Here is a 12,085-nt window from a genome sequence, read left to right as displayed (position 1 = left end):
GACAGACAGGGAGACTTTAGGTAGCGACAACCAAATACTTCTCACACAATGGGGCGAATTCAAATGTTTGAAAAGTCGGTTGGGTGTCTGTTTTTTCCTGTCTATTAGATAGGAAAAAACAGACACTCAACTGACTTTTCAAACAATTGAATATCCCCGAATGAATGAAAAGTACTGTACAGATGTTGGATAAGATGGCAAGAAATTGAAGATCTGACTGACTATAAATTTCTCTGTGAACATGCAACAAATCTTGAACCACCGTTACTTTGAACCAGTGACAGAAGGCTTTGTCCCTGCCCCAAAATAGGTAGGCAGTCCCACCTTTTTCTAAAAAATATTAACTCTAAAGGGCGGTACTCACGGAGAGATCCATGCTTAAAATCTAAGCAATCTGACTAGATTGCTTAGATTTTAAGCACAGATCACTCGTGTGTACCCCCTATAGCGATAGCGATGCGCGGGGCTTTCGCTATCGCTGGTGCTAGATTGGCCTGCCGTGCAGGCCAATCTAGCAGGTCGCTCATTTCACCCGCTGGGAGAAATGAGAGCCACCCCCCTCATCTCCCCCCACACGCTCAGCACACATCGTGGTGTGCTGAGCGGCGGGAGAGATGTGTGCTGAGCGGTTCGCTCAGCACACATCTCTCCCGTGTATAGGGCCCCTAAGGTAGAAAAAAGATCCCAATAGACAAATACATGCTGTCTATATATGCCAAACATAACATTATCAGAGCTTGTGACTGGCTGGTGGTGAATGGGGTTCCCTGTTACTCTCAATCCCCTTGCACCTGTTCATTATGAGTGGGTGAGGTGTTTTTTTTGTGTTTTTTTAATGGAGATTTGTCTGTTTTAATTTAAAATGGACACTGAACATTAGAGGCTCTTACTAATAGTAGATTCCAGGATGCTGCTGCATTGAGCACAGTGGAAGTCTCAGAGAGGGACCTCCACCCAAGTACTAAAGTGGAGGTATGGGTGACTCTCACCACCACAGGTAGAGCTTCATAAAAAAAAAAAAAAAAGTTTTTTCGTATATTATATAAAATTTTTTTTTTTTAATGCTTTAACATAAGTAACAAACAGATTTTTGTTGGTTATAACAGAGTTTCCCAAACTCCGCCATTACAGTCTAAGGATTATTTATATCCATGTTTGAGCACAGGTGACTTAATTAGGACCTCTGTCAATTTGATTTACCCATCTTGACATGGATATCCTTAAAACGTGGACTGCAATGGCGGAATTTGTGAACCTCTGAGATATAAGATATTGCAGTAACTGATTGTTTTGAGTCACACGGAGGTCTGTATAATTATTACTATGAGTGGTGTTTCACCTGCAACATAGATAGTTTTTGCAAACCGTTACTCTGGGTGTGTATGGAGTATACAGTATGGTGTATTCATCTTCAGCCCCTGTAGGCAGCACTAGGCTGAATGTAACTATATTTGTAACGCAGAGTGACCGGAATGTGTAGGAACACAGGAAACATACTCTGCCTCTGTTTTCTCTGTTATAAGGTGACACCACTGCAGGGTTACAGTATAATCACATTTTTATTATTATTAATATCACAATATTAACTGGGAATGTTTTTTGTGTGAATTGCAGCTTGTTAGTCAGCGTTCCAGATCTGTGTAAGAAAGATGCGGCTTACTCGTTTACCTGCTGCCTAAGGAACGACATCACGGTGGAAGACCCAGAACACTATAGGAAAGCAGTGGGCAGTTTGACATCGTGCATGGAGAGCTTCTGCCTGGGTAATGTCACGGAGTTCACTTTCTATTTCTATTGACATGACTTGGTGTACACTGTTTATAGTACTTCACAGTACATTGTTCTTTTATCACATATAAACACTGAGTTGGGCATTTCTAGGTAATGTGTGTCACGGGGACTGGGTTTTGTGAATCCGGATTTGCGGCGTGTGGTTTGGTATCGGTGACTTTAGGCAGGATTAGCCGAGTAGGCTGAATGAAGGTCTTTTTCATAGACCTTCTAAGGAGGTCCCACGGGTGCCCTAGCTGTTTACTCGTTAGAGCGGTTGCATCAGCGGGACCTGTACGTCTGTGGACGAACGTCTGGCGGAAACCCGGATAGGAAGACTGTAGACTGGGGTAACTGAGACTCACTGAGAGAGATGGTGACTCGGAGAGGTCAGCATGCAAGGAGAAATAACCGGGTGTAGATCCAGCAATTCAGGCGAGAACTCAGGGAACAGGATGCTTTAGAAGCAATGCTGTGGAGGACAGAGAACTAGCACACACAAGGCTGTGTGAGAGGCGTTGCACTAGCGATTGCTTACCCAGAAATCCCCAGATGTATACCTGCAGACTGTTTCCCATTGGTTTTGCAAACCTTGCAGGTGACTGAGTGTTTTAGATTAGCTGACCCTTCCAAGGCGGCGACACCCATCCCGGACCTCTGCAGCTGGAAGCTGCACAAACGTTTGCTGCTGCCTCTGAGACCTCTCCTCCCAGACATGCCTGCAAGTCATGCCCCTCGCCAGCAACACGCGCCCCCACAGGAGGGACCGCACCAGAGTGTCCGGACAGGTAAGTACCGCTGGTCCCGGATCCCAACCCGCCAGACCGTGACTGTGTGTGTTACTGTGTTGATATTAGGGAAAGCAGAATTTGTATTGTAGTGTTATTATATAGATTAAACCATTGTTTGGTAAGGATTAATATGCTACTGTCCTGCTACCCTAGACCCTTCGCTATAGGTTGACACTATCTAGGTCGACATTATCTAGGTCGACCACTATTTGTCGACAGTAACTAGGTCAACAGGGTGTCTGTGTCGACAGGTCAAAAGGTTGACATGAGTTTTTCACGATTTTTTAATTTTTTTAACCTTTTCATACTTAACGATCCACGTGGACTACGATTGGAACGGTAATCCGAGTGAAGCGAGCCATGCGAGGGGACACGGTGCACTAATTGGGGTTCCCGGTCACTGTACGATGAAAACGACACCAAAAAAACATAAAAAGCTCATGTCGACCTTTTGACCGGTCGACCTAAAGACCAAGTCGACCTAGTTACTGTCTACCTTCCATACCACACCCGTATTAAAGTGAGCGGTATGCATGGTGGCATTAGTGGTTAATTGTTGTCTTATAGTGCTGGTCTCCACAAATACACAAGAGTGGATGTATTAAAGTGAGAGGGACATATGTTGGCACAGTGGTTAGCATTGCTGTCCTATTGTGCTGCGATCCACAAATTCTCAAAAGAGCATGATGGCCTTATGATGACACAGTGGTTAGCATTACTGTCTCATAGCACTGAGATCCACAATTCCTATTAAAGTGAGATGGTCATATGGTGGCTACGGGGTTAACATTGTAGTCTCATAGTGCTGTGATCAGGGTGAGCATAAGTTATAGATTCAATAGATTACGGAAAATTTGTGGTTCAGAAATGTTCAGATGCAACACAGTGTTAATGAGAAAAATATTGGAAGAAAGATAGAGGCACACCTGACACAGGGGGAGATTTATCAAAGCTTGGAGAGAGATAAAGTATCAGCCAACCAGCTCCTAACTGTCATTTTACAGGATGTGTTTGAAAAATGGCCGAATCTGATTGGTTGGAACTTTATCTCTCTCCACGCTTTCATAAATTCCCTCCCCCAATAAGAGAAGTGTATTCGTTTTGTCATCCGTGTATTTGCTGTTCGTAAACCACCTTTTTATTAACCCTTTCTGACAAATAGAGCACTTCAAGTAGCGACAACAACCTGCAAAATAAAACACACAAGTTAATACAACTCAAATGTTTTTCCTTGCAGGAAGCTTGTGCGTCAGTAATCTGTTTCAGGATGGTGAGTACCTTACTATTTAATGACGGTTCTTTCTATTATCGTATATTGACTGTTTTAATATATAATGTATACACAGTGCATAAACAGTAAAGGTAATAGTGCTGGTAAATTGATGATTCAGCTAATATCTGAGAAGCCTCCAGGCATTTACAGGGACATAGGAGCTAGGTCATCAGATGGTGTCTGAAGCCTTTTGGAACGGTTTCCATACCTTGGCAAAGTACAATCTATATCAGTCTCTTGTATTGTTTTCAGCACCACCCATATATAATTATTCCTTTACATATACAAGGCAATGACTGCCCCAGGGATATTCCTTTTTGATAGGCTGTTTGTGACCACAAAACATTACCTACTTGCATGTTTCATTCTGTTCACGCTTAGGGGAGAATTCAATTTGCTATTGTAAAATCATGGTTTACCTCGGCTTGACTTAACACGCACATCGCACGATAATTTTGATTACCACACGTGTGCATGCTCCCACTGTAAGCACAATTTAGTTGTGATAGGCTTACCCCGGTGGTCGCTTGCTAATTCTCCATGGTACTTGCCATGTTAAATGTAGGGATAATTGGGGAAGTTAGCTAGGACCATCCCCCCCCCCCCCCCCCCCAAAAAAAAAGTACAAACTAGCATTGGATACCAGTATAGAAGTAAATTTGGGGCCCTTGAAATGTGTCAAATGGCTGATTTTTAAATAAATAATCATAACTAGGTGATTCATCGCGCCCTAGGGGCGCTCTTCACACCGTCGGAAGGGGCTACGCCCTCGTAACTCCTGCACGTAGTTGTGTGAGTGGGTAAATAGTGCACAACGAAAGTGCGTTTGATGGTGAAGGGGGCGTAGGCCCTTTAGTGGGTGTGAACAGTGGCTGCAGGGCATGATGTACAGAATGTAGCGGGTGCAGGGGTGACCGCGTATGGGGGAGGGTGTCTGTGGGTGGAGGAGGGGCGGATGCCGGGAGTGTGTGCTGATAGGAGAGGGGGGCGGGAGGTGGTGTGGGTGGGGGAGGAGCAGGGGACTGGGGGTGGTGGATGGTGTCTGGATGCAATGTGGGTGGGGTAGCGTTGGAGGGGGTGGGGGAGGGGTCGGTGCAAGGCTCTCGTGGATGTGGGAGGGGTTCTGGAAGCGTTGTGGGTGGGTAAGGGGTAGGTGTGCTTGCGGGTGGTGTTGGGGGTCCGGTGGTGAGGGGCTGGGGTTCATTGGGTGGGGGAGGTGTAGGTGTAGGGGGTGCAGTGGATGGTCGAGGGGGTCCGTAGGTGGTGTAGGGGCAGCCGTGGGTTTGCTGTGGGTGGGATGGAGGTAGGTATCTCCTATATATTAGGACAGATCTGTGACTTTGTGACTCATTGCTAAAGCTGGGTGGAGTCACAATGCTGGGCGCAGTCAAGTTACAGATCTGGCCAAATATATAGGAGAAGCATAGGAGAAAATAGGAGAACACACTGGCCAAATATATAGGAGAGAATAGGAGAACACACTGGCCAAATATATAGGAGAGAATAGGAGAACACACTGGCCAAATATATAGGAGAGAATAGGAATACACACTGGCCAAATATATAGGAGAACACATAACAGTACATTGTAATAACAGTACATACATAGGGAGCGCAGGAAAGGCAGCAGCAGCAGCATGTTAACGCGACATACAAGCACCGCCTCCAGGCGCCAGCCATTGGACACATGCTGAAGGGTGCGCTGTGATTGGCCACCCGTGGGTGTGATGGGATGTAGCTACTGCTGCTGCCCCCGTGGTACAGAGCATCCCCAACTCCCTACATATAGCGGGGACGCGGGGTGAGGGCGGGTACGAAGCGGGGCTCACTGCCAGGGAACGGAGCGCACAGGCATCTTACTGCACTCTCTGGCGCCTGCCACTGTAGTGTCCGCCAGTGTCTACCTGTGTGAGCGGGGACCCAGGTGCTAGTTGCATTGGCGGCCAATCACAGCGCACTCCTCAGCCATGTGTCCAATAGCTGGTGGCTGGGGGCGGTGCTTGTATGGAGCTTTAACATGTGTCCAATAGCTGACGGCTGGTGGCGGTGCTTGTACGGAGCTTTAACATGTGTCCAATAGCTGACGGCTGGGGGTGGTGCTTATACGGAGCTTTAACCTGCTGCTGCTGTCTCTCCTGCGCTCACTATGTATGTACTGTTATCACCATGTACTGTTAAATGTTCTCCTATTTTCTCCTATATATTTGGCCAGTGTGTACTCCTATTCTCTCCTATATATTTGGGCAGATCTGTGACTTGACTCCGCCCAGCATTGTGACTCCGCCCAGCGTTAGCAAATTAATCACAAAGTCACAGATCTGGGCAAATATATAGGAAATGGTGATAAGAAGCAAGTGTTGTTCAGCAAATGAATTCCCTAAATTAATTTTCTCATACGTCCTAGAGGATGCTGGGGATGCTTCAAGAACCATGGGGTATAGACGGGATCCGCAGGAGACATGGACACTTTAAGACTTTGAATGGGTGTGAACTGGCTCCTCCCTCTATGCCCCTCCTCCAGACTCCAGTTTAGATTCTGTGCCCAGGGAGACTGGTCACACACAGGGGAGCTCTACTGAGTTTCTCTGAAAAGACTTTGTTAGGTTTATAATTTTCAGGGAGCACTGCTGGCAACAGTCTCCCTGCATTGTGGGACTTAGGGGAGAGAAGCAGACCTACTTCTGTGAGTTTCAAGGCTCTGCTTCTTTGGCTACTGGACACCATTCGCTCCAGAGGGTCTGATCGCTAGGTACGCCTAGATGCTCGTTCCAAGAGCCCGCCGTCACCCCCCTTGCAGAGCCAGAAGTCAGAAGACAGGTGAGTAGAAGAAGAAAAGAAGACTTCAGTGACGGCTTTGAGGTACCGCCAGCGGCAGCGCTGCACGCCATGCTCCCACGCACACATATTTATGAAGGGTGTCATATTCGTAGAATATATTTCCCTCAGATCCCTCGGGGTCGAAGAACTGTTATTTGGCCCAGTTGCTACGCCCTGAGATCGACACGAATACTGTTTCCCATGTCGACCATAATGTTTCCTGATTAGATCCACATAATCAGCATTCACTACATGTTAATACACATTAAGAACGTATATTAACGTCACTAGGGACCCTGCTGTTCCTAAAAAAAGGATATATATATATATATCTATATATATATATCTATATATATATATATATATATATGAGATATGGATATATGTGTGTATATGGGTATTTAAATATATATATATATATATATATATATATATATATATATATATATAACATTTTTTTATAATGAATGCTGAGGTAAAGTTATTCCTTTTCATGTGCTGAGCACTCTGTTGAAAAAGCTCTGGGTCAGCCGTGACATGGTGGTTTCAAATCCTCAAGAGGAGTCCGGGTGTTTATTCTTTTCCTGCCGTGGATAGAATAAAGTGAGAGTCACCCCCTGTTCTGCAGGGGGCCCTGTCATAAAGGATCGTATACAGGAAGCTCTGTGATATTCTAATTATGTGTCCACTTGTGCGTTGATTATACTTGCATTACATGCGCATGGGGGAGTAGTTGTGTTCAGGAATGGTCGGTTACCTTGTCATCTGATATAATTACCCTGGGGAGAGATTGGGTACTTCTTAAGTTGAGTCATATCTAGCACATTGCAGCATACTGCCGTGCGACTACAAGGGATATAGGGCTCTTGGGTTCGCGAGCCAATTCCATGGTGGTCTCGGCTATGAGGGCGTTGTGGATTCACCAGTGGAATGCTGATGCTGGCTCCGAGAAGAACTGGAGTCTCCTCCCTAGGGCGGTGAAGCCTGGTTTGGTGATGGCCTTGTTTGAGCTCGGCAGAGGCCACTGGTAAGTCTACCTTCTTGCCCTATGTTCCCCTCACAACGGTTAGTGACGCATTATTGTATGATGCAGTCAATTCGACCGTGTAGATACGGATTCCCCTTTCTTTGCAGGTAGAGGAAGGTGAAAAGGTAAGAGGTCAGCAGCCTTTGCAAGTTCACAGGAGCAGAAATCATCCTCTGTTTCAGCCACATCCACCGTCTGACACTGGGTCTGTCTTACGGGAGCACACGACGGTGGGACCATGTCTGAAAATCTTCAGTCAGTCCTGGAACGGACATGGACCAGTGAGTTTTAAGAATAGTGTCCCAAGGGGGAAATACTGGAGTTTCCAGACGTTTCCCCTCACCGATTTTTTTCAAATCGATTTTTATCAATTCTCCTCCGGACGGGGAGGTAGTATGCGACGCAATACAAGAGTTGTGTCAGGATCAGATCGTTGTCCTGCTGTCCCGGTTAAATAAAAAAAATAAAAAAAGAGGCTGTTATTCAAGTTTTTTCGTGCTCCCAAGGCCGGACGGCTCGGTCAAACCAATCCTATATCTGAAATCCCCAAATTTCTACTTAAAGAAGTTAACATCCGAGATGGAATCTCTCTTGGCTGGGATCTCCACTCTAGGAAAGGAAAAAGGTGGTCTAATTTCGGTTTCTTCTGCATTAGGCTTACCTGGGGTTGTTGCAATTCAGGATTGTCATTACCGATTCACCAGAGTGAGGGCGATATGCTGGTTTTCCTTCGCTAGTAAGGATACATTATTATCCTGTACTGGGACGCTCTCCTGAGTATGGCGAGGTCAAGAAACCGAGTGGTTGTTTTCTTCCAGTGGATAAGACTCTGAGGATCCAGAGTCTGGGCAGACCTGCACTAGTGTCAATTCATCATTACGTTCAGTTGCTGAAAAAGATGGTTGCGGCCTACGAGGCCATTCAGTGGGCAGGTTACATGCCAGGGTGTTTTGGCTGGACCAGTTGGACCAGTGGTCCGGTTCCCACCTGGGTTAATTCTGTTTTTCAAGACCAGAATATCACTTTTGTGGTAGCGGCGCAGCTCTCATAAACGCAGGTTCGGGTTCCAGGACTGGATCCTAGTGACCACGGATGCATGCCTCCGAGGCGGGGCAGCTGTCGCACGAGTGGATAACTTCAAAGGAAGAGGGTCAAGTTTGCATACTTGTCACCACATTAACTGTCCAGAGTTAAGGACCGTTTATAACTGTTTTCTACAAACGGAAAACGGAGCAGTAGTGGCAGAAGCCAGACGGATTTGCCACTGAGCGACGAAACATATATGCACTCTGTCAGCGAGGTTCGTTCCCAGAGTGTACAACTGGGAAGCAGGCTTCTTCGGCAGACACGTTCTCCATCCAGGAGAAGGGAGTCTTCATGAAGAATTTTTCACAGAAGTGACAAGTTGTTGGGGAATTCCTCAAATAGACATGATGGCGTTTCGCCTCATCAAGAAGATTCAGAGATATTGTTTCAGGTCGAGGACCCTCAAGCAATAGCGGTGGAAGCCCTAGTGACACCGTGGGTGTTTCAGTCGGTCTATGTGTTCCCTCCACTTCCACTCATTCCAAAGGTGATAAAGATCATTAGTAGAACAAGGGTTCAGGCGATACATGCAGGACCGTGCATGTACCAAGACTTACCGTGGCTGCGTTTGACGGCATGACGGTTGAACGCCAAATCCTAGCCCGAAAGGCTATTCCCAGGGAAGTCATTCCCACACTACTTCAGGCTAGAAAAGCAGTAGCGGTGAAGCATTACCACCGTATTTGGAGAAAATGTGTGTCTTGGTGTGAATCCAAGAAGGCTCCTACAGAAGAATTTCAGCTAGGGCGTTTTCTCCATTTTTTGCAAGCAGGTGTGGATGCGGGCCTAAAGTTAGGCTCCATTAAAGTACAAATTTCGGCCTTATCAATTTTCTTTCAGAAAGACTTGGGGGTATATGCAATTGCGGTCAAATTGCCGCAAATGTCGAAAAACGGGGCATTTTCGACACCAAAAAAAAATTCGACAATGCAATACAGTACTTTTCGACAAAAAAACGGACGTTTCAGATTCGACTTTTTGAAATTCGACAGTTGTTAAATTCGACATGTCTGCAATGGTAAAAATGCGGCTTTTCGCCAAAAGTATATTCAATTGAAGAATGTCGATTCGACAACAGTGCTTTTCGACAGTCATTTCGTCAATTTCAGTCCGCCTCATTTTGCTGGCGGAATCTAATAAAAAATTTTAAAAACATGTTTTTTTGTGTGGTGTTTTTGTTACTAATAGCATATATATTTATATTAGAAGGGATTATCTACTTGGTTTGTCTATTAGGAGCCACAAGTATTATTTATATATTTTTCAAAAGATTTTTTTTTTTTTTTTTTTACTGACTAAAATAATATGGAGAGATCAGAGCATGTTTTTTTAGTGGGAATGGGTTAAAAATCCAGAAAAAAAATGCGTGGGGTCCCCCCTCCTAAGCATAACCAGCCTCGGGCTCTTTGAGCCGGTCCTGGTTGTAAAAATACGGGGAAAAAATTGACAGGGGATCCCCCGTATTTTTACAACCAGCACCGGGCTCTGCGTCCGGTCCTGGAGCAAACAATACGGGGGACAAAAGACGTAGGGGTCCCCTGTATTTTCAACACCAGCACTGGGCTCCACTAGCTGGAGAGATAATTCCCCAGCCAGGGGACACTTTATACCGGTCCCTGCGGCCGTGGCATTAAATCCCCAACTAGTCACCCCTGGCCGGGGTACCCTGGAGGAGTGGGTACCCCTTAAATCAAGTGGTCCCCCCCTCCAGCCACCCAAGGGCCAGGGGTGAAGCCCGAGGCTGTCCCCCCCATCCAAGGGCTGCGGATGGGGGGCTGATAGCCTTGTGTCAAATAAAAGAGTATTGTTTTTTGTAGCAGAACTACAAGTCCCAGCAAGCCTCCCCCGCAAGCTGGTACTTGGAGAACCACAAGTACCAGCATGTGTGGGGAAAAAGGGCCCGCTGGTACCTGTAGTTCTACTGCAAAACAAATACCCAAATAAAAACAGTACACACACACCGTGAAAGTAAAACTTTATTACATACATGCACACCAACATACACACATACTTACCTATGTTCACACGAGGTTCGGTCCACTTCTCCAAGTAGAATCCACGGTGTACCTGAAAATAAAATTATACTCGCCAAAATCCAGTGTAGATCCGTCCTCTTCTTTTTTGTAATCCACGTACTTGGCAAAAAAAGAAAACGCATTTACCCGGACCACGCACTGAAAGGGGTCCCATGTTTACACATGGGACCCCTTTCCCCGAATGCCGGGACCCCACGTGACTCCTGTCACAGAGGGTCCCTTCAGCTGTTATACGCGCATAGCATATGCCGCTCCATTATCTTCAATGATGGGAACTTTGCGGTCAGCGGTGAGGTTACTCGCGGTCACCATTGAAGATAATGGAGCAGCTATGTGCTATGCGCGTCTGACAGCTCAGACGCGCACAGCCAATCAGGAGAGTGCCACGACGTGGCGCTCCCTGATTGGCTGAAGGGACCCTCTGTGACAGGAGTCACATGGGGTCCCGGCATTCGGGGAAAGGGGTCCCATGTGTAAACATGGGACCCCTTTCAGTGCGTGGTCCGGGTAAATGCGTTTTCTTTTTTTGCCAAGTACGTGGATTACAAAAAAGAAGAGGACGGATCTACACTGGATTTTGGTGAGTATAATTTTATTTTCAGGTACACCGTGGATTCTACTTGGAGAAGTGGACCGAACCTCGTGTGAACATAGGTAAGTATGTGTGTATGTTGGTGTGCATGTATGTAATAAAGTTTTACTTTCACGGTGTGCGTGTACTGTTTTTAATTGGGTATTTGTTTTGGAGTAGAACTACAGGTACCAGCGGGCCCGTTTCCCCCCGCATGCTGGTACTTGTGGTTCTCCAAGTACCAGCTTGCGGGGGAGGCTTGCTGGGACTTGTAGTTCTGCTACAAAAAACAATACTCTTTTATTTGACACAAGGCTATCAGCCCCCCATCCGCACCCTTGGATGGGGGGGGGGGGACAGCCTCGGGCTTCACCCCTGGCCCTTGGGTGGCTGGAGGGGGGGGGGCCCTTGATTGAAGGGGTCTCCACTCCTCCAGGGTACCCCGGCCAGGGGTGACTACTTAGTGATTTAATGCCGGGGCCGCAGGGACCGATATAACAGTGTCCCCCGGCTGTGGCATTATCTCTCTGACTAGTGGAGCCCGGTGCTGGTGTGAAAAATACGGGGGACCCCCTACGCTTTTTATCCCGCGTATTTTTTGCACCAGGACCGGACGCAGAGCCCGGTACTGGTTGTAAAAATACGGGGGATCCCATGTCAATTTTCCCCCCCGTATTTTTACAACCAGGACTGGCTCAAAGAGCCCGAGGCTGG

General features: G+C 46.6%; 1 protein-coding gene across 5 annotated transcripts in view; it reads left to right on the top strand.

Moving 5' to 3' along the window:
• The window catches only part of THADA (THADA armadillo repeat containing), a 1,252,206-nt gene that overhangs the window by 59,226 nt on the left and 1,180,895 nt on the right, over positions 1-12,085 (top strand). For all 5 annotated transcript variants that reach the window (XM_063918333.1, XM_063918332.1, XM_063918334.1 and 2 more), the window contains exons 5-6: positions 1,615-1,763; positions 3,799-3,831. In XM_063918333.1, coding sequence (XP_063774403.1) covers positions 1,615-1,763; positions 3,799-3,831 — 182 coding nt within the window. The remainder of the gene's footprint in view (positions 1-1,614; positions 1,764-3,798; positions 3,832-12,085) is intronic.

The sequence above is a fragment of the Pseudophryne corroboree genome, chromosome 4, assembly GCF_028390025.1.
Source record: "Pseudophryne corroboree isolate aPseCor3 chromosome 4, aPseCor3.hap2, whole genome shotgun sequence".
Classification (NCBI taxonomy): domain Eukaryota; kingdom Metazoa; phylum Chordata; class Amphibia; order Anura; family Myobatrachidae; genus Pseudophryne; species Pseudophryne corroboree.
Note: the sequence above shows the minus strand (reverse complement) of the source record. Positions and strands in the feature narration are given on the sequence as shown.